General features: G+C 37.2%; 6 protein-coding genes across 18 annotated transcripts; 2 read left to right on the forward strand and 4 right to left on the reverse strand.

Moving 5' to 3' along the window:
* Positions 1-1,737: 1,737 nt before the first annotated feature.
* LOC129569580 (uncharacterized) lies at positions 1,738-2,865 on the reverse strand. Its single transcript, XM_055448569.1, has 2 exons — positions 2,682-2,865; positions 1,738-2,591 (listed from the first exon to the last, which is right to left on the reverse strand). Coding segments are annotated over exons 1-2 (708 nt in total). The 5' UTR covers positions 2,683-2,865; the 3' UTR covers positions 1,738-1,884.
* Positions 2,866-2,992: 127 nt separating this feature from the next.
* On the reverse strand, positions 2,993-13,064 carry LOC129569577 (putative ATP-dependent RNA helicase TDRD12). Of its 3 annotated transcripts, none has more exons than XM_055448563.1 (17): positions 12,988-13,064; positions 10,474-10,945; positions 10,144-10,390; positions 9,440-9,956; positions 8,112-8,267; positions 7,931-8,027; positions 7,636-7,833; positions 7,167-7,551; positions 6,889-7,026; positions 6,608-6,789; positions 6,410-6,541; positions 5,855-6,285; positions 5,077-5,778; positions 4,755-5,013; positions 3,752-4,668; positions 3,434-3,666; positions 2,993-3,362 (listed from the first exon to the last, which is right to left on the reverse strand). In XM_055448563.1, the coding sequence occupies exons 2-17, from the start codon at positions 10,912-10,914 to the stop codon at positions 3,247-3,249; spliced, it is 5,151 nt and encodes a 1,716-aa protein (XP_055304538.1). In that variant the 5' UTR covers positions 10,915-10,945; positions 12,988-13,064; the 3' UTR covers positions 2,993-3,246. The 3 variants fall into 3 exon arrangements, with proteins under 3 accessions (XP_055304538.1, XP_055304539.1, XP_055304540.1); XM_055448564.1 differs by lacking the exon at positions 12,988-13,064 and adding an exon at positions 12,957-12,979; XM_055448565.1 differs by lacking the exons at positions 9,440-9,956; positions 10,144-10,390; positions 10,474-10,945; positions 12,988-13,064 and adding an exon at positions 8,344-8,490.
* Positions 11,162-12,979, forward strand: LOC129569579 (5'-AMP-activated protein kinase subunit beta-1). Its single transcript, XM_055448568.1, has 3 exons — positions 11,162-11,876; positions 12,058-12,282; positions 12,475-12,979. The coding sequence occupies exons 1-3, from the start codon at positions 11,394-11,396 to the stop codon at positions 12,619-12,621; spliced, it is 855 nt and encodes a 284-aa protein (XP_055304543.1). The 5' UTR covers positions 11,162-11,393; the 3' UTR covers positions 12,622-12,979.
* A 370-nt stretch (positions 13,065-13,434) lies between the features above and the next one.
* LOC129569578 (cell division cycle protein 20 homolog) lies at positions 13,435-17,211 on the reverse strand. Its single transcript, XM_055448566.1, has 6 exons — positions 16,236-17,211; positions 16,029-16,153; positions 15,608-15,881; positions 14,998-15,217; positions 14,317-14,787; positions 13,435-14,214 (listed from the first exon to the last, which is right to left on the reverse strand). Exons 1-6 carry the CDS (start codon positions 16,483-16,485, stop codon positions 13,941-13,943), a joined length of 1,614 nt encoding a protein of 537 aa, XP_055304541.1. The 5' UTR covers positions 16,486-17,211; the 3' UTR covers positions 13,435-13,940.
* A 45-nt stretch (positions 17,212-17,256) lies between these two features.
* Positions 17,257-21,732, forward strand: LOC129569628 (protein Aster-B-like). 8 transcript variants are annotated; one of them, XR_008688058.1, is made up of 11 exons: positions 17,280-17,375; positions 17,549-17,618; positions 17,978-18,137; positions 18,196-18,439; positions 18,529-18,608; positions 18,681-19,472; positions 19,617-19,747; positions 19,847-20,043; positions 20,403-20,763; positions 20,949-21,277; positions 21,356-21,732. XR_008688058.1 is itself a non-coding variant. In XM_055448673.1 (10 exons), the coding sequence occupies exons 1-10, from the start codon at positions 17,318-17,320 to the stop codon at positions 21,139-21,141; spliced, it is 2,286 nt and encodes a 761-aa protein (XP_055304648.1). In that variant the 5' UTR covers positions 17,257-17,317; the 3' UTR covers positions 21,142-21,732. The 8 variants fall into 8 exon arrangements, 4 of the variants coding, with proteins under 4 accessions (XP_055304648.1, XP_055304649.1, XP_055304653.1 ...); XR_008688059.1 differs by having other exon boundaries at positions 17,294-17,375; positions 21,396-21,732; XR_008688061.1 differs by having other exon boundaries at positions 17,257-17,618; positions 17,978-18,110.
* Positions 21,733-21,878: 146 nt separating this feature from the next.
* Positions 21,879-27,458, reverse strand: LOC129569627 (protein cramped). Of its 4 annotated transcripts, none has more exons than XM_055448669.1 (10): positions 27,125-27,458; positions 26,142-26,382; positions 25,689-26,076; positions 25,349-25,552; positions 24,955-25,145; positions 23,505-24,779; positions 23,264-23,407; positions 22,593-23,157; positions 22,338-22,525; positions 21,879-22,254 (listed from the first exon to the last, which is right to left on the reverse strand). In XM_055448669.1, exons 2-10 carry the CDS (start codon positions 26,376-26,378, stop codon positions 22,141-22,143), a joined length of 3,306 nt encoding a protein of 1,101 aa, XP_055304644.1. In that variant the 5' UTR covers positions 26,379-26,382; positions 27,125-27,458; the 3' UTR covers positions 21,879-22,140. The 4 variants fall into 4 exon arrangements, with proteins under 4 accessions (XP_055304644.1, XP_055304646.1, XP_055304645.1 ...); XM_055448671.1 differs by having other exon boundaries at positions 23,264-23,404; positions 27,125-27,419; XM_055448670.1 differs by lacking the exon at positions 27,125-27,458 and adding an exon at positions 26,441-27,090.
* Between the last annotated feature and the right edge of the window lie 526 nt (positions 27,459-27,984).

Below are 27,984 nucleotides of genomic sequence, written 5' to 3' on the forward strand. Positions count from 1 at the left end.
TAAGCATAAACAAATCGATCCCCTTTTATATCTGAGTTGAACAAATTACTCGTTTGATTTGAAAACGACATGAAACTCGTATTTGTAAATGAAATAAAAAGAATTACATTGGTAATCCCGAACTTTTCCGTACCGTAGGCCTGCGTTGTCCGTAGGTACTTTTGGTTATTTTCTAAGGGAATTTCACGCTCCTAAATCTTGTGAGATATTTGAGATATTTGAAATAAACATCAATTGTATGACATATTTTCGAATATTTCGAATAAATGAATCAGATTTTTGTGGATTTTGGAGATATTTGAGATTTTTTGCATTAAATCCGAATAAATACATTTAAATATCATTCATAATCACAAAAATCCACAATATTCCGCCGTATTCACAAATATTCACCATATTTCATACGACAGATTCTTTGAGATAAATTGGATTTTTTTGAAATATTTGAAATAATTCAAGCGTGATATTCCCCTAGGTTATTTTTGTGAATTTTCTTGAAATAAAGGCAGTGAAAATACATTAATGAAAATAAAGCGAAAAATCGGTCACTTTAACTAAAACTTCGACAATTTTGTATGAGAGGTACCCGTAAACCGATTCTCATTGGCTTTAAACTTTCTGAAGTTTCATTTTTTGGAGAAAAAATAAGATTCTGAAAGTTTCATGTTGATCGCATTTGCAGAATTGCATTATAGCGAATATAAATGAACGTAATGAGAAATGTAACGAGAAATTACGTTCATTCATAATCACTAGTGAAGCCACGTTGCCAAAACCTGTACGTTCTTGTTTCCTTACTGCGCACTACTTTTCTACGGTGAAGAAGACTGCTTTGTTGATGTGTATAACAATACGGGTAAAACACCGGCGCTCCGAGGTTTTCATACAAACTTCCCATGTAGACGATCCGAAACAGACAAAAATCGAAAAAAAAGTTTAAATTTTTTTTTCGACTCCCATATAGTTTTTTTTTTGCCCAATCCATTGGTGTTATCGCCACATCGAAATTCGGGCTCCTTATCACTTAATTTGCATCATGTGATAAATGCGAGTGACGTCATCAATAGCTCGGGAATCAATTGAAATGAAACACACGAAAAAATATTCGAGTAACGAAACAATGTGATACAGATCCATTCATATGAAACAATGCGAGAGGATTCGTTCATAACGACACTGCAGACAAAAAATCTATCAAAACGGAACACCGCAAAGCGAAATACTTGAAACGGCACATGCTATGTTTCATTCTTACGGATTTCTTTTCAATGTTCCATTTTAATGGATTGCTTTATTTTTGTTTCGTATCTGTTTATTGAGCGACGAAAATCTCATGTTCATTCCAAGCTCATCATTTGTGCCGACCCAGTCACGTGAATTTTCCAATTCCGAAGTGTTATGGCGGAGATCCGACCATAGCTCTTCAAGAGCCTCTTTTCGACTGAGCAATATCACTGCGGTTGTTGTGATTTGAAAAGTATCGATTATTTTTAGCTGAGCTTCAATATCATGAGTGAGCCGCTGTCGTGTGAATTTCAAACGTTCTATTTTGTTTGCCTTTTTTTCTCTCTTTTGTTTCTGTATGTATTTTTTTTTACTTTGGCTTTTTTTCTTTTTTCCCTCTTTTTTTAGCGTCTCTTTTTTTTCTCTTTTTCTTTTTTTTGTGGGGACTTTTTTATATGTATTTTTTTTCTTTTTCTTTTTTGAGGACAACACAAAATAGCAACAAAACACGTATTTTTTTTTCAATATATCTCTGAGTGTCTCTTTATTTATTCACAGAGCAATACTTGTACAATTTCATTGATGGCGAGCGTTGTATTTTTCTCTTTTGACGATATTCCGTTTTTGTTTACGCGTCAAACCAGTCAAGTGTCCCGGCAGCTATGGCTGCACTTGGTATTGCACAATGGATGGATATGGATACAGAATTGGTAGTTGCTCTTGATAATAGTGTTCCGGTTGAGGGTAGTGAATTGGTGGTTGAAAGTGAGTTGGTTGATGAAGAAAATGAATGGGTTGTTGAATCAACTGTGGCTGATGGACGGGCGCCTGTGCTGGTGGATACGGCAGGTTTACCTTGTGAGTCCAATACGACCGCAACGGTGGCTCTCCTGACGGTACGACAACTGGCGGTGGTTGTCGTTTGAATGGAGGGCCCACCTGAATACCAATGCTTACTTCCTTTGGTGATTCTTTTGCCGGAGTATTCGCTACGATCCGAATCACTCGCTTTACGGTATCAATGCCATTTATCGGAATGTTATCTGGTTTTGGAAGTGATGGTTTTTCACTTGGTGACGGTTTTAACGTTGATTGTCGAAGAAGGTGACCGCGTTGATTGTTATTGGGCAGCTCAACCTTTTCATCAATGGTGAGTACGTCGTTATCTACTTCAGCCGTTATTTGCAGCTGTTCTCGGCGCTGTGCCGGTGTTACACGAGGATTTTTTCGCTCGGCGCTAAATTTCACACGGGTGGCTGGTTTATTGATCCGTTTTAAGCCACGGGCGACACTAGTCCATGTGCGTTTCACAACAGCTGTTTTAGCGCGAGCGTAACTTCGCTTTGCTACCAATAAATTTGCTGGCACTATGCACAGCAAATTTGAAAGAAAGAGAAAGAAGAAAGAGTGAATTGAAAGGCACAGAGTGCAAAAGAAATTGAATGTTTTTTTCTTACTTTTTGTTCGGTATGGCCTTTCCAAAGGAATTTTCTGAAATGAATGCGTGATCGTATGCGTGTGTGTGTTTTTTTTTTAAATAATGAAAAAAATTAGATAATGCTAATGAAAATGCTAAGGATTTCACTCCATTAGGAAGACTCTACTGAGGCGATGATGACGCACTGCATACTAATGCATTTAATACCTCGAAGTGCACCTTTAAATCGAGTGTTCGATATAAAACATGAATAGGTGTGTGTATGTGTATGCAGTGTTTATGTGTTTGATATAGATATTGATAAAAAAAATGTTGGAAATTAAAGATTGCTTTTAATTTTTACGCTATGAACTCTAATGGGAAAAGTTCACTTTTTAATAATGGAAATAATGTTTTTGTATAAACTTTGATTGTTTTTGTAACGAAATATATGTTTTTTATGGTTTAGTTTCACAACAATTTTCAAAACGCAAAGAACATAGAATTCATTTCCGTCTTCGGATTTTGCACTCAAAGCGATATTGAAACGCCTGCGATGATGAAATTTCGAAACACTTGTAAACAGTGACATTTTAGAAGGGAGCTCATTCTGAATGCTCGTCAAACGAATCGTCGTCATCTTCGAGATCCAAATGGGCTCCTGCTGGTACAACATTATCATTGGACTCTTCGTCTGAGTCACTATCGATTTTTATTTTTTCTGAAAAGAAAATTAAACAAGACGTTGAAAACTGTATTTTCAATGCAGTTGTTCTGTTCGATTGTTCTTACCCAATTTTTCGATGGCATCGTCATAAAATTCTTCAGACTTGAAGGCATCGATGTTTTGAACAACCCATGTGCATTTCTGAGCTGTGTGTTGTAATCGTGGCCACTTGATTGGGCATGATTTCCGCAAACGTACCACAACGTAAACGCCTCGTAATTCGTGAGTTGTGAGCTTATAGTCCACACAGCCAAAGAAATGTATGATTGCCACAATTTTCTCGTCATTTTCAATGGTACTGGAAATTCATTGAACATTTTCGAATTTTTAATGAGAATTAGTTATCTTGATTCTTTTTCCCAATTGTATATATATGATCCTACCCATAAACCAGCTGTTCAGATGTGACTTCGAGTCCATATTTCACGTTGTCGTGTGCACTGATTTTCAATACAATCATTTCATCGGTTTGCCACCAGAAGACGCGTGGACGTTTGTATACGTATTCCAATTGATGCCGATCACCTGGATTGCCGGAGTCTTCACTTGAATTTTCAATTTGACAATCCGTTGAATTTTCACTTCCTTCGCTCGATCCATTGCTTGTCGACGCATAGCCATTATCCAACTTGTTGTTGTTCCATTCAATTTTTGATTTTGATTCCATTTGTGGTTTAATTGTGGAATCATCGACTTTCATTGCTGACTTTTGCTCTATTTCGGGCTCTGTGCCATTTTGTTCACCACCTTCTTTGTTGGATTTGCACAAATCACGGAGAAAATCTTCTGCTTCTTGCATGAATGAGTCATCGTTCAGAAGCTCATTGATTTTCTCAAAATCATTGCTGATGTCACTTTCCGGCGATTCCGTTCTATTTGGTGGATTATCAACCATGACCCATTTCTTTTGTTGTTCGTTGCCATAAGCTTTACATTCATCATCCCAATCGCTTTCACTGTCGTCATCATTGTCGTCACTCACCAAAATTGGAACATTATCCAATGAGTGTCGTGTGCTTGGATCAAAATCAGCCAACTCTTGTGCCACAAGCAATTGGTTCATATTAATTTGCTGATCTTCGTCTGGTATAGCCAGTAAGACGATGTCGTGACGCACAAAATTTGTGTCGGCAATTTTCGATTTGACCGATTTATCCGTGGAAACCGTATGTAAAACCAGGTCGTTGCCATATCCATCGATTGCCTCGTAAATTGCGTCAATATGTTGTTCATTCCATTGAGCAACTTCACATCCAGCATTTTCAGCTGGTTTGATTCCAACCAAATTACACCAAATTGCCTTGAACGATGAAATGAATGCAAAAATGAAAAAAACAAATATGATCAAACGAAAAATGTAATAAAGTCAATCATTTCGAATGATACCTGGAATGGGAGCATTTGAATGAGATTGTCTGGAATATCGTAGACGTTGGAAATATCAACTATTGGGCAGAAGCCAGTGTCAACCAGGAACACTTTCAATTGGATATCTTCGCCGTAAATGACCTCAATGACTTTGGCGCGTTCATAGCCATCGGCCACGAGTACCAAGCAATATTTGTACACATCCGGACAGCCCATGGAATCATTGAATGATGTATTGGTCATGTGTTCACTAATCGTATCATACATTTGCTTCCGCCTAATGGAATGGTTTATATGAGACAATTGTTGAGAAAACATTCAATTTCCAATTGCAACTTACTTTTCGGATTGCAGAACCACATAGAAATCATTTGGACTGTTAAACTGTGAGATGATGACAGATTTGTGTTGAATTTTCCACGGGCATTCCCACTTGTCGGTACTTTCGTCCTGTGAAATTGATTCGCTGCCCGAGTCATCAAATGATATGAGAGCATCGCTGGATTCATTGCGCGAATATGTTGTTTCTTTTTCATTTCCAACTTTCGAATTTATGTTTGCTTTGGCTGATGGTTCAGAGGTTGGGTTTACCTTTGGCGGTGATTCGGCAATAATTTTAACACCGACTGCCTTGGCCATTTCGACAACTTTGTCCCGGCTAGCGCTCGATGAAATGGCATATTTTCTTCGTTGTAAGTATGACTTGATCGAACAATGGATAATGCCACGCTTGAGACCGGTGAGTCGCATCACATCGACAATGATTGTATTGCGTAGCGTAAACACAATGGTTGCCTCGTAAATTGAATCATTATCATTTGCGTTCAATTCACTCAAATATTGGCGGACTTTTTCACACAGGCATGGATCCCAGTCATCTTCTTTGTCGGCTGGAATTATGCTGGTCAAGTGCAAGTGATATGCTTGATTGGGAAGAGCTTGGAATTGTTCGTCAAGCGTAAAGATTTCGAACGCATTACGACGTTCAACTTCACCAGTATCGATGAAACGCACCTCGAATATGTCAACATCGGTGACTTTTCTGTGAGAAAAAAAAAGTGGATTTTATATAATTTTAATTCAAGATTCTTTCTTCTTTGTGTTTCACATTTACATACCGTTTTTCGTATATTTCAATGATTTCAGCTCGATAGAATATTTCATGGCACTGAACAACACACTTTTGGCCTAATTCCAATGTGTGCAACACCTTTTGGTTGATAGTGTCTTTGTAGTAAGCTTGCATTTTTGCATTGACATCATCGAATTCATCAGAATTGTTAATTGTTCGCCATGTTCCATGTTCCCCCGCTTTGAGTTCCGTTGGTCGAACAATATATTCGGTTGGACTGATGATTTTCAGTACATTGAACCGTAAATGACCACTCGCCATCGGCTCTGAATCGTCCAAAATGTCAGACGGCAACAACAAATGACGATGAGAACACATCGCTTGATGTTCAGTGACGCCATGCATAAAAACGAAGTTGCAAATCGATTGAAAGCGTTGTTTTTTAGCTTTGTCCCTTTTGTTCATCATGCGAGCACTCTAAAAGTAATAAATCAATGATTGTTTTAATTGGATGATATGTTGTTCTATGTACGGTACATATGTTATTTTTCATTCGAAAGATTTGGAGCAAATAAAATTTATTTCAATGAAATGGACATACCTGGCTTAGTTCCATGACTTGCTTTGGCACTTGCTGTCCATCACGTGTGAGCAATTCCACGAGTTTGGGTAACTGTGCAAAGTTATCGTCATCAAGGAATATGGTTGACGTGGCTTTCTCTTTATTTCGGCCCTGAGATGATCAAATAAAAAAAGAATTATCCACATGACTGCATCGGATGCAACTCATTCTACTTACTTCGTCATAGAAGTCCAACAATGTTGAATGGCGTGACAAGAATGAGCGGAACTCTTTTGTGGGAACGCTGAAATGCAGAATATGTTGTACGTTTTTGATTTCCAATCCGGGTAAATGTGCATCGGTGCAAATGAGAATGCCTTCAACTTTGCCCCAGAATGACTTGATTTTAGCTTGTGCATCTGGATTTATGAAGAAAAATCATTAAAAGTTGAACTCATAAAAAGAACGCATCGAGAAATATCAAATCCATGAACACAAGCCCATGAAAAGTAACTCACAATTCGATTCAATATCTTTGGCCCATTCATACGGTATGTTCTTCGAATCGAGGTGTTTGGTGACTTGCTCAGCTTCGGTGCTGCTGTTGCACACAACCATTGTACGTTCCGTGCGATAGGATATCGTTTGGATGTGCTCTGAAACAAACGATTTTTATTACATATTTAGCTACCTCGTCGTAAGTATTAGTTTGTAGGTTAGAATTCTTCTGAACGGATTGGAAAACGAGATTAATTCCAATCCAGAATTTGCAAAGTTGGCATTGGAAAAATCTCACCTGTTAAAATGTCCAGTTTGACTTCATTCTTGCACAGTCTGAAGTGCATCAAAACACCAGCGCAAAATGCGGCTTCCAAATAGTTGCCAATGACGAGCACTGAGTCAGCAACATCACGTTCATTCATGAACTTGAGCAATGTGGATTGCCATGTGCGCGATGTGACAATAAATTGCCGCATGCCACCTTTGTATGATTTTCGCGAGCAGAGATTCTTAACGATGAAATTGACTATGTCTGGCTGTTTTTCCATGATACAGTCCAGATTTTCAAATGCAATGCACTTGAGCCGGTCGCTTTTGAATATATGTTCCGACTTCGTAATCAAATCTACGAGACACGGTGCAGTTGCTACCAAAATATTGCAACCATTATAGAGTTTAACCTTTTGGAATAAACGAAAGTTGCAGCCGTTTACATAAAATTATAATATTCCAGATTGAAAAGCTATAAAAGTGGTTTATCTCACCGTCACACTGACAGCATCACGTGTTCCAATGGCTTCGACGACGTTGCTTTTGAATGACGGCATTTGCAAAATTGTGCGACAATCGTCTGCAATTTTCTTCACATTTGACGTTAGGCAAACAATTATTGCCGTTGCACCCATTTTCGAACGTGGCTTGTTCTTGTCGCCTCTTTCTGCTTCAGCATTTTCGAATTCTCTCTGGAAAATGGACAATGTTTGTTTTAATTATAAATTCCATTTTTTCATCAAGCTCAACATTTTACGACTGGATTTTTTTTTTGCAAAAGCTACAAACCTGAACCATTGAACATAGCGCCGGCAGATAAGCCATAGTTTTGCCACGATTTTGTGAGTCAACCAAAATCATGGAGTTTCCACGCAACAGATTTGGCCTGGAAAAAAGTATCAGAATCAATTTAGACCCATTCAACCAATGGTTGAACGGCTTGTGATGAGTGAATCAAACATATACAAACCATGCGTATCCTTGGATTAAGTACGTCTCTTGCAAATTCATCTTCTTCATGCCAGTGTGGACAGCGGAGGTGAATGGTGCCGATTTGATCGATTCGATTGGCTTCTCAACGTTGTTTCGAACAAAAACTGGTACGCTCTGGATTTTGTTGAACAGGCTACAATGTGTGAATGAAAAATGGACTCAAATTATTGCTCCGAATGCATAAAAGTTCAGAGAAAAAATCACAACACCTTAGTTATTTACGGATTTTTAATGAACACTGTGAATCTCTCCTTATTTTTCAGTGTTATTTAATTTAATTTTATTTCATCTTCAAGAACATACGTATTCAAATGTATTTGGCGTCAAATGTCACAATCCACAAACAGTGCATGTGTTTGTTGTGAATGATTGAAACGCTTGATTCGAATTGTGTTCCGTGTAAGTAGTTTCATGTAGTCGGAACAATAGCAGAATGGTTGTCAGTAAACACAAACTGAGTGTGCGACACACTCAATCGATGTCTCCGACTCGGTGATAACGGAACATCGTGTGCGGCACGCAGCAGCTATTGTCAGAAGATAAAACACTGCCAAAAAATACGGCTAAAATTTGCGTGAGAAACTATCTGAACGGACGGCGCGTTTTTTATTCTTTGCAATTTTTCAGAGAGAGAGAGAGAGAGAGAGAGAGAGAGAGAGAGAGAGAGAGAGAGAGAGAGAGAGAGAGAGAGAGAGAGAAAGAGAGGGAGAGAACAAGGATCCAAGATCTCGAATATTCGAATCGAAATTTGCATTTGGTTTTGAGTTACATTCAAGCTTATGAACAACGTTTATTTTTTCAAGAAATTTTTTCTTTTGCAAACAATGAAACGTTTTATTAATGACATTCCTTTTCGTTTCGCCTTTCTTCTACTTCTTCTGTTTCGTTCCGTTGTTTGTGTTTACACACACAGCAACAGACACAGTGAAGTCAACGGGGTTCAGCCTCTGTTGAGCATGCTCGTGTTTATATTTGCCGTCGCAGTAGCACCAGACAAATGTAAACAAACGAAACATAATCGTCCAGTTATTTATGTAATGAAATTTATGGGCGTTCATACGAAAACGCGATCAACACAAATATTTTTATAAGTCAATTCTGAGAATGCATTCACTTATGAATCATGATTACTGTTTCAGGTTTCAAGCACTCATTGTTTCGATATAAAGGAGTTTTGTTCTCTTCAAGTGGGATGATTTTTTTTACATCAATCATTGAATACGATGTGAACAAAAACCTTGATAAAATAGTCTTTTGTCGACATTTTGGCGGGAATTTTTTCAATAAATATCCATGACAACTAACCTGGCTTCTTCGATTTGTGCCAATGGTAAGCTTTGCGTGATAGACGATGCCGTTGACGGCGTTGGTTGTGTTGATTGCTTCGATTGAACCGACGGTTTTGATTGCATCGACGATGTTGACTGCGTGGATTCTGAATTTTTTTTTGATTTTACTTCCATCTTTTGCAATGATTGCGAATCGAGGGATGAGGCGGTTTCAGGTGTATTTGCCAAAGCCTGAACCCTCTGAATTGTTGACATCAACTGCATACGTGAGACTTTTCGCAATAATTTGTTTTGGTCAATTTCTTTTGGCGCAGTTTTCTCCTCCTTCGGAGACGTTTTGATATCTTTTGACGACGAATTGTCGGTTTTCTGCGATGATCCACCCGTTTTTGGAGTAGAACTGGCGGAATTTGAGTAGAAGCTGGATGGGCTTGATATTGAAATGCTTTTACTGTTGCAATTGTCGATGCAATTAATGTGGCCATTGTTGTCGAGCCAGCGTTTGATTTTTATTGTGTCGCTTGCGGCAATGTCTATGATTTGGAAGTGAAGATCCATTTTTATTCAACTGAATGTATAATTTTACCGAGTAGTAGACAAAGCGCCCCGGACAGATAGCATGCTTCTGTGTTTTCTATTAAATTAGAGTATGCTCCGGGGCGTTATGACCGCCACACATTTTACCCAGTCAAAACTAAGCAAATAAGAATCTAAACTCACCGCGCTTAAATTTTTGCTCTATCACGTCAATGGCATTTTTATAAGCCGTGATCAATATGTTGGCGAATGATTTTTTTCCATCATTATTTTGCCGTTGCAGTGTTAAGTGTCCAAACACGTGGTCGTTGATATCAAATTTCTGTTCAAAGTGAAGCGTAACTTTTGAGTATAACTTCATTTGTTCCATAGCATCGATTACATTTGGGCCCCATTTTGTGTCCTCCAAAACGCGCACTTCTTTCTGCGTCTATAGTAGTTTCCATGGGAATATTTAGTTTTTTCAATTTTATTTCAAAACTTCAAATGGTTAAAATGGTTGTTAAATCTTACATTGACTTTCAATGAAGCCGGCGCGATATTACATATACCGCCTTGTAAAATATTCGATGGTGTTTCATAGCACTGTTTCTTGAGTTCGACACTCAAAAGAACAACTTTGTCAAGGGTTGTTTTCACCGGAATGCCATAATCGGTTGCCCAGATAATTATCTCGTCCTCTACTGCCGGCTCACCGCCGCTCACATCAACTTCACCGCGAATCCACTTCTTTTCTGACACCAAAAATACTCCCACAATCGTTTCGAGACGATATTTCCCATTGCTTCGTTCGGCATATACATCGAAACCATTTTCGACTACAAATTGTTCAATCGCGCTTTCGATCGCCGCAATTTTTTCATCTGCATCTGGATCCGGCACGTATTTGAACCAAAACAAGTGCGCATTTATGATATGCGTAATTTTAATTTGATTTGAGCTAAAAGAACTCATTTTTAATTTCCCTTGATGTTCACTTCCTATTCTACAATTTTAAATGTAAAAAAAATATCAAAAACCGAATGCTAAATAAGACGAAGCAACCGTTCGATGCTGAAATAACAACCGAACTGATTGAATGTGGTGCATCGAAATGTCAAAATACAAAATGAGAACATGTGTGTATGTGTGTGTGTGTTTGTGTGTCAAATAGAGAGAGAGTACTCTGTTCGAAAATAAGAGAGCTCTCGCGAACTGTCAAAGTCTCCATCTTTGTTTTGACGTTTATCAATTGCTTTATTTTTATTCATCTTTTTTTTCTTCTTTCTGATGAAAAAATTCATGGTCGCTGAGAAAAATATCAAAAACACATTAATTGAAACGGTGGTTGCTAGCCAAATGGTTTTTGTAAATGATTTCGAGTGATTGTTGTGCGAAACGGAATTGAATTGTGAAAATCTCCGCGATAAAAAAGTGAGAATAAATCAAAAATTATGGGGAATGCAGGTAGCAGTGGTATTCCACGAGAACGTCATAAGTCGAGTTCAAGTGATATGCCCAGTTCGCCTGTGTTGAAAGACGGCCAGGCATTTGTGTTCGACAAGAAATCCGATAAAGCACTCCATTATCAGGGCTCATCGCACGAAGAAGAAGAACCATATTATACAAAACCAGTTGTTACAACAACCGTTGAACCAATTGTAACAACATCGACAACAACTAGCTCGGCCGTAACTGAACCAATACCCATTGTTACGGATAAAACGGATGTGGATCCATCGTCAAAAGTCCTGCCAACGGTATTCAAATGGGACGGAGGCGGCAAAGAAGTGTTCATTAGTGGGACATTTTCCGATTGGAAGCCACTTCCAATGGTCAAGAGTCATGGTGATTTTGTGACAATCGTTGATTTGCCCGAGGGTGAACATCAGTACAAATTCTGTGTGGACGGCGAATGGAGACATGATCAGAAATTGGTAAGTGACACTTACTTGGAAAAAATATAGAAAAATAGTTGAAATATTCTTGAAAAGCGCTGCAAAAAGCCAAAACCAGAAGTCGAACATCGAAAGAAAAAAAAATTCTTTCAAAAGAGTTTCTTCAAATCCATCCTATAATAGAATGTTTTAATGATGAAATATTTCTTTGTCTTTACAGAAAAATGTCGACAATGACGTAGGAAGTAAGAACAACTTGGTGTCGGTGAGACAATCGGACTTTGAAGTGTTTCAAGCTCTGGCAAAGGACAGTGAAGATTGTGTGAATAGTGCGCAAAAGGAATGGGGTCAAGATATTCCCGTTGATAAACCGTGGGGTGCTGGTCCACCGGTTCTGCCGCCGCATTTACTTCAAGTCATTTTGAACAAAGATACACCACTTTCGGTTTGTTTCATTCGCACATCTTACACTCAAAACGACATCATTGAATTAATTCAGAAGATTCAATTTTTTTTTTTGAATATTTCAAATTGAAAATGTTGACATTTTCAATCAATTTAATGTCCCAGAATATTTTTCCTTCATGAAAATAATGCTTCAAATTCTAAAACTGTTCTCTCTATTTTTGTTTTCCAGTGTGAACCAACGCTGTTGCCGGAACCAAATCACGTGATGTTGAATCATTTGTATGCGTTGTCAATTAAGGATGGCGTTATGGTGCTTAGTGCCACTCACCGATATCGAAAGAAATACGTCACTACTTTACTCTATAAACCAATCTAAGTGCCGCATCAAATCAATCTCTAGAGAAACACACTATACACACACGATGAAAAAAAAACCGAAATGTTTATCAAATTGTATTTATATTTTGTTTGTTTGCACCCAATTTTGTTGTTAAGAATTTTATGAACTTGTCCCAAACACGCTATGCTTTAGCTTTTGGATTACTTTGTAAATTATATTTCACATGCAGTATTCCTGTGCACCAGTTTTGTCGCTACACGTTTCAAATGACAAATAAATATGTATATCAAAACAAAGAGAGAATTTACGTTGGGACAAAACTGTGCACTCAAATACTGATGTAATTACAAGCAAACGTAATAAAGTTTTACTGGTAATTTTAGCGAATACAAAACTGCGTACTGCTTTATTTCATAGACACACTAAAACTGCTGCGCATTTTCTACAGCATAAAAATCATCGGTTGCAATTTTCGATTCGTTCTGTTCGATTCTTTCTTTCAGTCTTTCCTTGATTCGGTAATATCGAATTGGCGCTTCAAATGTGTTGGGAGTAAAAGAGACAAGTGGATTTGGCCGGTGCAAAAATCAACTTCATGCAACACGAACACCATGCGCTATTGCATTGAGCATCATCAGCTCGGTCGCGAATTCGTTACAGAGAATACCATTATATGCAAAAAACATCATAGAATATGTACGCAGAGGTGAGCTGCACAAACCAAAGCAAAAAGAAACAACACAATTCGGTGTGCTGTTTGTGATTCGCCGCTCGCTTGTGTCGTGGCACTTTAAACCGAGTTTTAAATGTGACAAAGGCAACAACAACAACAACAACAACAATGAATAATTTTGTTACTTTTTCTCTTTAATATCAAAAAAAATTCTATGACAACAATTGAATCGCTTCCATTTCTAAGCTAAAATCAGAGTATACAATACTTCTTACTTATTTTTTTTTCCTTCAAAATGGAATTGAATATGGCAATGATCGACTGGCAAAAATATAAAACATGGGGAAATCTCCCGTTTATTCAGCTGTTAAAATTTCGTTTTTTTTTATTGACAAACAAATCAAACATAGGATAAACGAGATAAATTCCGATCAAAATGATTTTGTAGCTAAAATCTCTTGATAGTATTTCAACGAATCAAGATATTAGAAAAAGTAATGCGTTTCACAAAAATAGAAAACATGCATAAACGACATATTGAAATACTAAAAGAGCTAAAAATTGGAAATTGTTCTTATACAAAATAAGCAACAAAGGAATACTTCAAAACTTAAGAATGAATTTGTCAGTCTGTATTCAAATTAGGCTAAATGAGGTAATTCAATTATCTATTACGGTGAATTTAACGAATGTTCGGACGGAACAGACTGTTTGTTCCCAATTTAGTGGCCGATTTCTCTTTTTTCGCTTGATGCACGTCTGGTGCAAAGCAATTCCATAATCTCAGTGTTTCATCAGCGGCAGCGCTCATTACAGTACTTCCATCCGGAGACATGGCCATTTGTAGCACACGAGCTGTGTGTCCCGTCAATTCACATTGCTTCTGCATGGATGGATATTTCCAAATTGTCAATTGGTTGTTGGCGTATCCGTGGGCTGAAATGATCTCTTTGTACCTAATGGAATCGAATAGAGCAGAAAAAAAGTCGTTTATAAAAAAAAACAAAATGAAAATCTTAAGCTTAAACATAAGCGAAAAATGAAACAAAGCTACTCACGTTTTCGACCACAGTAACGAGCAAACTTGTGATTTGGAATCGATCGAATCAATGAGCGTGCCATTGTTTACATTCCAGAATTTGATACAGCGATCGGCTGTACCACCCCCGGTGGCCAAAACGTTTGGCTGCCATGGGCACCATGCCAGGGCTCGAACGGCTGCATGATGCTGATTGAATGTATGAAGTGGTTCGGTTACACCATTCGATGTATTATCACTTGCATTGGAAGTTACCGATGGCCAAATATTCACTAAATTATCATTGCCGCCACTAGCTAAATATTTGAAATCTGTTGACCACTTTAGGCCACACACTTCCTGTGTATGTCCGGTTAGCGTTGTTACTTTGTGATCACGTTGTCGCACATCGTGGTGAATAATCGATCCATCACGACTCCCTGAACTGATGATAAACGAATTCCATGCCAGCGATCCTACTCGTGCTGAGTGGCCATCCATTACGCGTAATCTGTATGAAGTAGAACGAAAACGAAACGTTCAACTAACTTGTTCTCTATTCATGCATTCATTGGCATTCGTTGAGCTTTTTACATAATTATTTCTATTGTGTATTGATCTTAACGTAAAAGGTTCTTACGTTGTGTCATTGCAATCGAATTATGTAAAAAGTGGAATTTCATATTTCAAAGAAGAATGAAAAAAATACGATTTTCCATACCGTTTCTTCGCTTCGGCATCCCATAATTCGACAGTGCCGTCCGATGATCCAATGGCTAAGACATTTCCTTCTTGAATCCAAGCCAACGAACAAGCGTGATCACCATTTTCGTACTCTCTCAACTGTTCAATGTTTCCAGTGCCAGCATTCCACAGGTAAATTATCTTTCCTAATGCAACAGTCACAATGTTTGATGTACTCCAGTCCATTAAATTCAAGTCTGTGTTGGGAAAGAAATTACTGATTAATTTGATGAAAGATTGATTTGGTGTAGTCTGGTGGGTTCTTTCGAATGAAAAAATTTGCAAATTTCACTCAAAAATGCCTAACAATACACAACATATGATAAAGTGATTGTATTTAAATAAAATTACTTCATTACTAGACTTTGAACAATAAATAGGAGGTGTAATTTACGAAGTGAGTTCCATTTGTTGCAAACACATCTGCGTGAACACTAGCACACCATGACTTGTATTTGACAGTGTAGTTGTTACACCAACAACACTACGAACGCATCACATGAAATGTGCTAAAGTTTCCGTATGCCTTTTTAAAACGTCAATTTTCTGAACCGATGATTAAAATGACAGCATAGAACTGTACTTACAGTAATCGTTAATGATGTCAGGAGCGTCCAAAATGCGTTCTGGACTTGTCGGAATATAACGAGAACCACTTTTCGTCGACATTGGCGTTTTGATGGAGTAGACAACACGCAATGGGTTTTGGTGTGACTCGGGCGCTGGCGGCGCCTTTTCTTGATACGAAAAGATGCGTCGTGTGTTCACATCGCCCAGTTGCATGGCTTCGGATAGAATTTTCTGTCGGTCATTTTCGCGGTTGTTTTCTTCATTTTCGTCGATATTTTGTTGCATTTTCAGCTAAACACACGAAGAAGAAAAAAATATGTCAAAACCATATTTATTTGACATATTCATCTATTCACATTTGGCATAGGCGAGCTTAACACAAAAGTGTTTGACATTTCAACATTTTTGAAATTCAAAAGAAAACAACAAAAATCTCACCTTATAATGTCCTAAATCAAAGTTAGATGATGCTCGATTCGGAATGAATCGATCTCCGCCGGCACCGCATGGTGTCTTTGAGCCGCCCGACGAGCTGCCTTTGTTCGGTGTTGGTGTTTTTCTCCCTATTTCAATGAACAGAAAATGGTTCGGTCACATTTCCACTGAAATTCACAGCAAAAACAAAATCAAATTCAAAATGCGTACCTGGTGATTTGCCTTTAAAATTGACCGAACTATTTTTCTGTGGTGTTTTATTGGATGTCGGTGCTGCTGTAGTCGATGTACTCAATATGGAATTGTATGAAATGGATATTTTTGATGTATTCGCACTGGCATTCAAATTGGCTGACGATCCATTTAATTTCTTCTGCCAACGCGGCATGGGTCCCTTACTTATGTCGCCTTCCATAATGAGCGCGCTTTTTATTTCATTCATATAAGCAAACTGTGACATTTTTTTAGGCAAATAAAAAAACAACTTATTTTCGATCCCGTTGTAAGTACTTTTTGTGTGTGTCTTGAGTTTTAAAAATGGAGTTTATGTAAAATCTGCACAGTAATTCACTTTTGATGAATGTGTCTTGATGATGGTGTTTTTCTTGATGAGGTTTTTTTCAAGTGTATTTAATCGTCTTATGAATATAATACTTTTTATCGTTTTTGTTGATTTAGTTCTGGTATCTTTTTTTTTTGTCTCGATGCAAACAATTGAAAAAAAATTGCGAACAAAATAGTTTGCAGCAGCGTTGTAGTCGAAAGACGAAATACGTTAATGCGCCAACTTCAATACACATATATTTCGAAAATTCAAATGCCTCACTCGTCTATGTACACACATTTGACGCACACCAATAAGGTGTTCTTTGTTAACCGACCTCACACCACCAGCACACTAACATTTCAGCTGATTGTCAGTGGATGCGTTCGATGACATCGCAACGGAAATTCGAAGAGAAAGCAAGAGAAAGGACTGAATGGCTTTTATTTTAATATTACAATTTTTTTTGCATTTCGTTTTCTTTTGAATTTTAACCGAAAAGAAATTTTCCACACAAATTATAATTTTTCGACGTTTCAACATCTTTTTAGCGATTGAAAAAAACTCAATAACAAAAAAATCATATAAATTCGTCGTTGGAACAATTCTGTCTCTCTCTCTCTCTCTCTCTCTCTCTCTCTCCTAATGTGTCGTTTGCATCGAACCACACCAATCCATTGAAATGTCAATCAACAGCTTTCTTTAATCTGTCAAAGCCCGTACATTTAATTTTATTATACTCGATTCAATGAATCGCATGAATTTTTGTGTTTGTTATGATCTCAGTCTAATCAACGAATTCAGCGGTAATTTCATGTAAAATTGAATTAAATTGATTTGACAATTAGATTTCTTAGTTTAATTTAATGCATACATCAACTTAGTTGTGTTCTAATAATAGGATTTGATTGAAGCATAGTGTTAGTTAGCAAAATGTGCAAATGATAATGTGACAGAAACGTACAATTTATCTTAATAGTTGACCTCGTACGCAACAGTATTATGTCCTCGAATGTAAGATTATCAGAGAAAAATTCGGGCAGCGAAAGGTGAGTGAGAATGTTGCTGTTGTTGTTTTGTTATTGCTCTCTTCTCTCTCTCTCTCTCTTGCGTTGAATTAATTGAACAACAACATTCGTTTTGCATTTGAGATACATTTGTTTGTGATTGATGTTTGATATGTGACGACGTGTCGGTTTTTTGCTCTAATATTTTTACATTCAAACAACAACAACGATTACATATCCGAATTTTAATGTTGAAAAAAATTTACATAAATACTTAAAGCAAACATTTTTGGTTCTCTTGTTGATATGAAATTCCCGTTCAAGGCTCTGTATGGTTTTATCAGCGCATCAACTGACAACTAGTAATAGCACAAATACCCGTTTGTTCAATTTCGTTATAGTGTTATGCCGAGAAAAACGGTGCCAAAAAACAGCATTGACATTCGAACTAATAAGGAGTATTTAGGCGGTAAAAGTGATGAATCAACGTCGTCTAAGCAAAAGAAAGTTAAAAGCAACAGTACCAAAAGCAAAGTAAAGTTTACTTATGGCCGTGACAAAGTAATTCTAAACATAAATTTGCATTCAACAATCATTGTTTATCAATATGTGTTTTTAGAATGCTTCCACAAGTTCGAGCGGTGCCGAGCTACAAGTACCAAAAGTGAGCAGCAGCAGTAGCAGCTGTTGTGACTTGCCGCTACAGTCTTATGCCGTAGAAAATTCGAAATCCGGCTCAAAAATCTCAGAACGAGCTAAACGAAAATCCTGGTACAATGTCATCTATCCGTCATACAAATCGCGGGCGGAGAATTTTAAAAAATATTTCAAAGAAGTTCCCGAAGATGAACGATTGGTTGTTGGTATGTTTTGTTTTGTTTTGTTTTTTTTTTGCTTGCAATAAACGCATTTTCATAGGTAAAATGTTTTTGTTTATTCATTCATTCTCCAGATTATTCATGCGCTTTACAGCGTGAAATTTTGGTACATGGTCGAATGTACGTTACACAGCATTATATGTGTTTTCATGCGGTTAGTCATATCCACTATATTATCTATCACAAAACTGAAATATAATAATTTTCATTATCTAAAACAAACTAGAATATTTTCGGTTGGGAGACATTCTTGTGTTTGAAATGGGAGAATGTAACAGCTATCACGAAGGAAAAGACGGCGTTGGTCATTCCAAATGCCATTCTCATTTCAACCGAAACGGAAAAGTATTTCATCACATCGTTTGCTGCCCGTGATAAAACCTACTTGATGCTATTTCGAATTTGGCAAAATGCTTTGATGGACAAACCAATGCCACCGCAAGAGATATGGCAGTGTGTTCATAACGCTTACGGTGAACAATTGGGTTTAACGAGTGATGATGAGGACGATTACATCGATCCGAAGAAAAATCCACCGATAAAAGATGCGGAACCAATAATCGAAAAACCGCCTGCAAAGACAGATATGGATCAATCGTCCGAAAAAAATTCGAGTGTAAAAATGAGAGTGGCAGAGACACATGGTTCTGGTGATTCATCCACACTACGCCCAAATCAATCGAAATTGAAAATGCGAAAGGAGGAGAACGAATGTCCAACTGACGCGTCCAATTCAACAGATTCCGAGGAAGAAAACTGTGTTCCGTTTGAATGCACCGCAGAGTGTTCATCTGATCACGAAGGACGCCAATTAGTACACACAATTCTTCCAATCAACGTGGATAGCCTATTGACGATGCTATTCTCAAAATCGAAATTCTTTGCCGAATTTCATAGTATGCGCAAAACAACAAACATGGTCTACAGAGACTGGGTCGACAATGGCGATGGCACTAAAACTAGAATCATCAATTTAACCGTCGCTGTAACACAACCGGTCGGCCCAAAAACATCCAATGTAAGGCGATTTCATGTTTTTTTTTAGTTCTGTTCAAATGTTGATCAAATAGTATTGCGACTTTTCGAACTTCCATCCAATTTTTAATTGAAAATATTTTCGATTGTTCAACGCATTTTTTTCATTTGATTTTTAACTCATTAGATTACCGAAGTACAAGTGATGCGCAACTGCAGTGTGCCCGGTCAATTGTATTCTATTGATATTGTATCAACCAATGCCGGAATTCCATATGCTGATAGTTTCAATATTGGCACACATTATTGTCTGTTGAGGTAAGATGTTTTAAGATTTTTTCTGAACTCGAACACCCAAATCAAAGACAAACATTTTAAGTAGTAAATTTCCTTTTGATTTCCGTTATATTCTTCCAGAACTGTTGATGATCACACAATGCTCTCTGTATACGTGCAAATAAACTATACGAAATCGGTTTGGGGCGTGATTAAGGGTTTTATTGAGAAAAATGTTTGGTGTGGTTTGGAAAATTTCTACAAAGACTTGGTCAAAGCGCTACAAAGTGAATATTGCATTCCTCCAGCCAAATCGAAAAGCCGACGAACGAAGCGTGGTGAGTTATTGATTGTAATAAAACTAGTTCTAATTATAGTATCGTACAGCATCTGGTATTTTACGACTTTTCAAAGAATTATCACAACATTTTTCGGTAGCTGCTATTAAAATTACAATTTTAATGGCAATCAATAGTATTTATTCATTTGTATGTATTAAAAACGGCAGACACTGTGTCGTTACGCTTCATTACGCGAAGAAGATAGTGATGTGCGTATTGGTGTGAATAATCTTGATTCATGTTGACACTACTTGTTGTACAACCGTTGATTTTGCGGTCTTTTTTGCTTTTTTTGTTGCCCTAAGCACCGATGATTGATACCGAATGAATTCTAACACATTCAATTCAATTTTCAGCTTTATCACAAAAGTTGTCTGTGGACGAAGATGCAAGTAAACGATCGTCGCTAAAATCAACAACAAAAACAGCTCCAGCACAATCAACAACTCCAGCACAATCAACAGCTCCTCAACCATCGTCCGATACAACCAAATCGAACACGATGAGCACGCAATGTACGACTGAAACGTTTCCAGACCAAACAAATAATCGCAGCATTTACACGTTGGACATGTTTTCCATATTTTTAGTGATATTGATTGTCACACTGGTTTTACTGAATCTGTATCTCCTCATCGAATTATATGTGCTAAAACATCAACAGAACTATGGCATTCACATCGATCAAGATCTACTGGACAAATTGGCAGCCACTGAGTGAGTTTTGATTTTATTTCCTCCGGTTTTTCTTATATTTTGTTAGAATTTTTTTTTCCTAAATGATCTTTTGTGCATGGTGAACACTAATTTTTGTTCCATTTTTGTCGAAAAAAAAAATTGATTTTCATCTCATTTTTGTGTAAAAACATCAAATAATTAAGATAAAACTTGTCAATTTCCAGTGATCCGAATGAGATGAAGGAGAGATTCCTGAGTATGATGAATGAACAAGAAGCCGAACATGGGGTTGAGCTAGAGAAATGGCAGGGTTTTATTAAAATGACCATGGATTTATTGCAGAATGTTAAAGAAGAGTATGCTAAATTAGACTTAGATACGAATAATGCTGAAAAAAATATCAAGGATGAATTTTAGAACCGTTTCCCTCGCATTTAAGCGTGTAGCGTAATTCATTGAAAGATGAAAAAAAGTCGTACAAGTTTGCGAGAGAGAGAGAGAAATCACCACGATGCAATTCCATTAAAATAATTGAATGATATTAAAACTAGGGGTGAGACACGAATTCTATTAGAGTCTAGTTACATTCAATTTTATATATTTTTGGCTTTATGTCCTCTAATTTTTCTAGTTTTGCTGCAAAAGTGCTAATATTGTGCTATTATTTCTAGTAAAATCGCTTGCAGAGCGTATTACACTGTGAATACAACGCTTATGGAAGACCTATGGGGACTATTTTGTAAACAATAAACAATACGTCCATAAGCGTTAACATTGGCAAAACAAACTCTCTAATTTCTCCTATTGCTCCATTATCGTTGAATAATGTTCTAATTTTACTCATTTAAGTTTCATGTCTCCCCCCTAGTATTAAAACCATATTAATTTCCATGTGATTTGTAGTGTTATACATTGGAGTGGCTGTTGCCCAAGTGGCTGTTGCCCAAGTGTGAAATGATCAATTGAATAAAATGAATGAATATGCATTTAATGGCAATACGTTTTAAATAGTTGCGTTTTTTTTACAATAAAAGTTCAAGTTTTAATTAATTGAAGAGAAATTCAGAATCGGTTTTCTTCAACACTGCCACTTTAGTTGAAAAAAGTTAAAAATTACGTTGATAACAAATTGAAATGAAAAAAACCACATTATCTTCATGTTTAAATAGCAATTGTATTTGTAAACGTTTGAGTAATAATAAAACATATGGTTAAATGAGCGTAACATACGGGTAAATCAGTAAATAAATGGGTTCTCTTAAATCTACAGGAGCGAGGAAAAAATCAATATATATCTATATGTAAAATGATGATGCTTAAAACCAGTGCAGTCAGTTTAATTCTGATCAAATCAACAATTGTAAGTTTAAACAAACAAACAAAACGTAGCTGCCAAAATGATTTAGGAAGAAGTTTCTATGGCGTGACAATATTATTCGGTTCATTTTTCATTTTCTCCGTAATCTCCTCGAATCGTGTCATATAATCGACGCTAGTTTCGCTTATCGTTGACATATTACTGCTCTCCAGCTGTAAAAATGATTAAATTTTACATTTAAAAATCCAATTTATTTAACTACAATGTTACGAGAAATTTAAGAACTTATACTGACACATCGAGGTGAACGAGATCGTCTGCTATTGGCCGCATCACAATTTGACTCCAAATGTCCAAGGAAACTACTCAACGAGAAGTCGTTTATGTGCTCATCCAACCACTTTGAATCAGTTGGTACGGGTGATTCACGAAGAATCCTCATCGGGCTTATTGCTGGCTGACTGTCAATACCATCTGAATAAACTGCAAAAAAAAACATGTTTTTTATCCACCATTCAAATATGAATGAAGCCGAAGAATGAAAACTCACATTCATCCACTGAATGATTGATTGGAATCGGAGATGGTAGTGATATTTCCATGAGACTTTGAATGCCTGGATCTTCGTTAAGCCTTTGTCTAATGCGATTATTCTCTTCCTCGTCACTATCCATTTGATCGGCGTCAGATGCAGAATATTCCGGTTCATTGTCACCCGAATCGATCATGTCACACGATTCGATTCCACTATCACATTTCTGATGTTCGCTGGCGCTTGAATTATCCTCGTTATTTTGTGTTGAACTATTGCTCGAGCTTTTATCAATTGAGCTTGATCGCAAATTTGGATTGTCATCTTCCGATAAATGATTCATACGGCTCAGGTTTTCTTCCGTTAGGATCGATTTATATTCCACTGACGATGTGGAGGAAGAGGCGGATGATGATGGTTTGATCATCGAATTTTCAATCGGATAGTTGATATCAGGTGCAGCGTATACTCCATACGGTTGAGTGATCCCTGGCTGTAACGGAAGAATACGCTGAACAACCACCTGCTTTTGTACGCGCGTATTTCGTCCTTTCACCCAACGATTCTGCTTGTTTCGCGGTGCCTATGAATTAGAAGAGATTTCAATAAGAACCATGATAAACACCACTTGTTTCCTTCGAAAGTAATATCCGTGAAAAAGTCAGAACGGCCAATCGAATTTCACTCACATTCATATTCAACCGATATGGCTCAAAATGAGCATGGCTCGTACGCGTTGGCAAAACTGGCTGTCGAAACAGGGCGCTGTCATTATGCGACGCTGGATAGGTTTTGTTCGAAATAAAGCTTCTGGGAAGAACCTCATCTTTCTGCTGATCGAGCGAATGAAAACAAAACAGAGTCTTGTTAGAATTTTGATATTTCAAAAAAAAAATTGAAATCAATAAAAAAAAACGAAAATAATTTCACCTTCATTTTGTTCACTCCACGATCGCAATAATGTCCGCATGCGCAGCTCGTCTTCCGTTTCGTTTTCTCCATCAGACTGGCCAACATCAGTAACTGTTTCAATTTATTACTCAATGAATTCTTCGGTTTGGCCCCAACGTGAAATGGTTTTGTATCGACGGCATCATCATTGTTTGGGGCGCTCAAAGTGCCAATCATCACATTTTCAGATTTGATATCGTCTTCGGACACCTCCTTTCCATCGAATGTTGTTGCATCCGGTTTTTGTGCCATTTTCGTTAATTCAGTCTTGATTTCATTTTGTTGAGCCGGTGATATCCACTTGTACTCCAATCGAACCTTCGAATCTTGTCCAAACATGATATATAAATCTCCGATCGTAATATCACCAACGTTAAAAATGGTCCATCCCTTGCGAATTTTCTGTATAACCTCTTCATTGATAAGTGGTCGAAATGATTCTCGATTGGTTGTTCTCAAATCCCGCTTCTTATTCATTGCCAAATGCGATTTGTTTTCTGTTTTCTTAGTTGTTTTGTTGATGTTCCGTTGATCAGGTGGTTCTTTTTTGATATCAACTGCCGAGTTCAAATCGTCCGGTGGTTCAAATTTAAATTTGGCACCATTCCACAAATTGATTTCAGTTTCACATTCATCGGCCGATGACGATTCGGGAATGTGACAGTTCGCGTCTTCGATCTCAAACATGGCATTCTCATAGGTGGGCGATGAAAATTCGCGTTCATCAACCAATTCTTCGCTAGTTGACATTCCATCTTGAGATGTGGATGACATTGCCTTTTTCATAACTTCATGCTCGAATTTCTCACCATCTGTGGCTTTGGTTCGTTTCGTATCGGGACTTTTTTTCTCCGAGCCACTATCGTGGCGCTGACGCTTTGTATTTGATTTGATTGTTTCTTTGACATTTGTTATGTGCTCGGCACAAAGACTCTCACCACGAACCGATGCATTAATGCGTTCCTCATAGGAATTCAAACAAATGCTATAGCTATTCAAAAAGTCGGTCAGATTAACATATGGACGATGGATTGTCGCATCAAGTGGTGGTGCTATACACAATACTGGCTCCGAGTATGGGGAATAATTTGACTGTAAATTTCCGTGCGATGATTCGCCATTTGTACTATTTTCTAAAGCATTCGAACAGGTTGAAGTCTGCGGTGCTGCTCCACTTGATACACTTGTAGAACTAGACATCTGTGTGACGGTCTGGTTCAACTTTGGCGATGAGCCGCTCATTGTTTGGTCCCACTGCAATCATAGAGAAAAGATTTATTATTGATTCAGGAATTCAATGGGTTTTATATAGGTCCGTTTTGAATAACATTTCAAAACGATCTGAATTTGTTCAAAAACCTTCTCCATTTCAATCTGATGTATCGAAAAAATTTCATTGTTTCGAAATAACAATTGACCATTTCATTACCATTTTTGCCTCTCGACTCTTCCACTTTTGTTGCAATGTCTTGAGCAGGCTTATTAATCTCTTTTGTAATGGCAACGACGTTTTAACTCGTGGATTTTGTGCAATCGATTGCACGGTATACCATGACTCATTGTCTGATGGCCGTAAATCGACGTCCACTTTTGCCGGTAATTTTATATCCTCTTGCCATTCTGCATTTGAAAATTACAAAAAAAAAACAATTAAAACCGAGAAAATGATTATTTTGGAAAAAACAATTCTTTGAACTTGCAACGATTCGAAAAGATTAGATAACGTTTGAACGAATTTTAGTCATAACCTATGAATGGCCAATTCATGAAAAATGAATACGAAGAATGAAAATAAAATTGGGAATGATCGAACCACAACTCACTTTCAACTTGATTGATCTTGCGCAATGCCGGACATGACGGTGTTTTAATCCTGCAATTTTTCCCTTTGACACGCCAAGTCACTGATCCGCGATAGACTAGCTCACGCAATTTCATATAAAACTTTTGATTATCAACGGGTATTTTCTTTCTCATTTCACCATAATTGATGATTGCGTATAATTCTTGCACTTTTTTGGCCACATCTGAAACGAGAATGCACAACAAATAAACAAAGATTCAGTCGTGTCACTTGAAATGTTCAAATTCAAAAGAGGAAAATTGAAACTAAGATTGATTGAATAAAATCATCTTAAAATTGAATCATCTCCTCGAACTCACCTTCAGAAAAGCGTAAATATTTCGAAATTTTGGTAAATGTTTGATAATACAACAATCTCACGTGTTCCTTAGCTTTATACGTTGGATCCGTGGCATTTTTTCGTTTCTGTTTGCCATTGATGTAATTGGCAATTGATTCAAAATCTTTGCCATACTCATTGATGGCATCAAAAAATAGATTCCGTTCAATGTTATTCCAAATGGTTTTCGAGGGTCGATGTTGGTTTGGCGTTTTCTGTGCATTACGATGATGTTCGTCTTTATCGGCAGGCGGTGGTGTTGTCGGTCGTATCGAGTCCATTTTCATTTTCTGAATGACGCGAGCACTGGTTCGAACCGCCGGACTACTCATCGATGTTAGCGAACCAAGTAACTGCTCCTCTGATGTCTAATGTAAACACTCTTAATTTTAAAAAAAATTCACAATTCACAGCATTTCACAAATTTACTTACCTCCAATTTGAGTTTTTCATCAAACGGTGGTTTCGCCCTTTGGGCGGTGTCATTAATTTTCGTTTCATTTCTCTCAATCGAATTTGATATGTCAGTATCAGAAGACACAATTGGCTTTTTTATCTCTTTTGCATCAGTCGTGGGCGCATCGTCTTTATGCGACACCTCTGCGCAAAGCGATAAATCTGCACTGGATGCATTATTATCGCTTGTCGTCGTCACTTTGCCTGGTGTCATCTCACTGCAAGCGAAGAAAAAAAAATCAAAACAAACCAAAGATAAACAACTTCTTCATTCACCAAATTTCATCTCTAACAACATATTTCTTGTCATCACTTCAAGCACTTGTCACATTTCGCTGCGTTTGACAAATTAAAATGAAGTGTTAGCACCCCCATTTGGCATCTTTGCCAACCAATTAGGATAGTGTGGATTTTGAGTGAAAAGTGCATCTCATTTTAATTGCAATTAGCAGAAATAAATATGGCTGCTCGCGAAACCAACAGAACAATCGCAATTTTCATTCTTGTATTGCGCGCAACAATTTATCGCCACAATTTTTACCATTTGTTTCGTTTGACATGTAGGAAAAATGGAAAAATTGGAAAAAATTGCCACATAAAACCGGAAAATTATTCTTTCAATATGGAAAATTATTTTTTTTTTGTTCAACAAAATCAAAACAATTTTTTTCACTGTTGCCATTTTTCAATGGAACTTGCTGCTATTGCGTTTTCAGGTCAAAGTTTTGTTGGCTATTTTTACACCAATCGCATGGAAATTCCAAGCTTGAATTGTGGAATTTTGTGTAGACAACGATACAAATCACATTTATTATGATTATTTCAGTCAATAACTGTCCCAAAGATAATAAATGATTCAATTGTTTCTCATTCTATTTTCGTCGAATTAAAATGGCGATTGCTTTGTTTTGTCATCTACGTTCATTTCACAAACAGTAGTAGTGGCTCGGATTCACTTACAAATTAAAAAAAAGGAGCGAAATAAATTCGTCGTGCTTAGTTTTTTGTTCAAACGTTTGGCCACATTTCGATTGGGTCAAATGCAAAAACCAAAAATTAATCCAAAACGATGCGAAACAAATTCACAAAATTTAACGACAAAAACACTAAAAGCAAATAAAAAGAAGAAGTCTTAAAATTCATAAACACACTCGAAATGTATCGTATTCGCGCAAAGACTGTATGTGTCAATAAATACCCATGTTTGACATATTCAACTGTCGACTTGAACGATACGATACACTGTTTTTTCTCTTTCTCGGTGATAGAAGTTGCTCCTCGCCAGTCGTGTGTCGATGTCTGTGTGTAAACATTCGACAATGTTATTCACACCAATACACAGAAGAGCGCACACGCAGACGGGCAAAATACAAGTACTTTTGAATTGGATTCGGGTACTTTGAATTGTAAACAAGAAATTTGTTTTTTAAACACACGCGTAGAGACAGAGAGCGAGAGAGAGGAGTACGAGAGACACTGCATAGAAATGGATAGATAAGAACACGAACTCGTAATTAAACTACGGTTTTTTTTTATTCCTGGCTCGCAAATTGAGAGTCACACACTCACTAAATATCGATTTTCAGTTCAAAAAGTTTTAATTACAATGTTTTTGCATCAGCGATTCTAAATAGACGAAAACTTTCGTTTCTGGAATAAATTTAAGCATTTCCAAATTGGGATAGAGGATGAATTTGAATTTTACAAAACCGTAGAGAGGAGACATGTAATGCGATTTATAGTGCAGCTTGTATGACAACGCATCGTATTTCAAGAGTCACCGCAAAATAATTGAGTCTTGGATAATTACCCACGAAAAT

The sequence above is a fragment of the Sitodiplosis mosellana genome, unplaced genomic scaffold (genome assembly GCF_009176505.1).
Source record: "Sitodiplosis mosellana isolate CC-2019 unplaced genomic scaffold, AAFC_SMos_1.0 Smas_scaffold_38, whole genome shotgun sequence".
NCBI lineage: Eukaryota > Metazoa > Arthropoda > Insecta > Diptera > Cecidomyiidae > Sitodiplosis > Sitodiplosis mosellana.

Excerpts from the sequence above, each read along its gene's own strand:
- LOC129569577 (XM_055448563.1), bottom strand. The coding sequence starts at position 10,914 with ATGAGTTCTTTTAGCTCAAATCAAATTAAAATTACGCATATCATAAAT. Across the intron at positions 4,669-4,754 it reads TTCAAATGCTCCCATTCCAG|GCAATTTGGTGTAATTTGGT; the intron begins GTATCATTCGAA and ends TCATCGTTCAAG. Across the intron at positions 3,667-3,751 it reads TCTGAACAGCTGGTTTATGG|TACCATTGAAAATGACGAGA; the intron begins GTAGGATCATAT and ends ATGAATTTCCAG.
- LOC129569579 (XM_055448568.1), top strand. The coding sequence starts at position 11,394 with ATGGGGAATGCAGGTAGCAGTGGTATTCCACGAGAACGTCATAAGTCG. Across the intron at positions 11,877-12,057 it reads GGAGACATGATCAGAAATTG|AAAAATGTCGACAATGACGT; the intron begins GTAAGTGACACT and ends TTGTCTTTACAG. Across the intron at positions 12,283-12,474 it reads ACAAAGATACACCACTTTCG|TGTGAACCAACGCTGTTGCC; the intron begins GTTTGTTTCATT and ends TTTGTTTTCCAG.
- LOC129569578 (XM_055448566.1), bottom strand. The coding sequence starts at position 16,485 with ATGTCACAGTTTGCTTATATGAATGAAATAAAAAGCGCGCTCATTATG. Across the intron at positions 15,882-16,028 it reads TTGATTTAGGACATTATAAG|CTGAAAATGCAACAAAATAT; the intron begins GTGAGATTTTTG and ends TCGTGTGTTTAG. Across the intron at positions 14,788-14,997 it reads GATGCCGAAGCGAAGAAACG|ATTACGCGTAATGGATGGCC; the intron begins GTATGGAAAATC and ends TACTTCATACAG.
- LOC129569628 (XM_055448673.1), top strand. The coding sequence starts at position 17,318 with ATGAATCGCATGAATTTTTGTGTTTGTTATGATCTCAGTCTAATCAAC. Across the intron at positions 18,609-18,680 it reads ATTATATGTGTTTTCATGCG|AATATTTTCGGTTGGGAGAC; the intron begins GTTAGTCATATC and ends AAAACAAACTAG. Across the intron at positions 20,044-20,402 it reads AAGCCGACGAACGAAGCGTG|CTTTATCACAAAAGTTGTCT; the intron begins GTGAGTTATTGA and ends TTCAATTTTCAG.
- LOC129569627 (XM_055448669.1), bottom strand. The coding sequence starts at position 26,378 with ATGACACCAGGCAAAGTGACGACGACAAGCGATAATAATGCATCCAGT. Across the intron at positions 25,146-25,348 it reads CAAGATCAATCAAGTTGAAA|AATGGCAAGAGGATATAAAA; the intron begins GTGAGTTGTGGT and ends TTTCAAATGCAG. Across the intron at positions 23,408-23,504 it reads GTGGAGTGAACAAAATGAAG|CAGAAAGATGAGGTTCTTCC; the intron begins GTGAAATTATTT and ends TCGCTCGATCAG.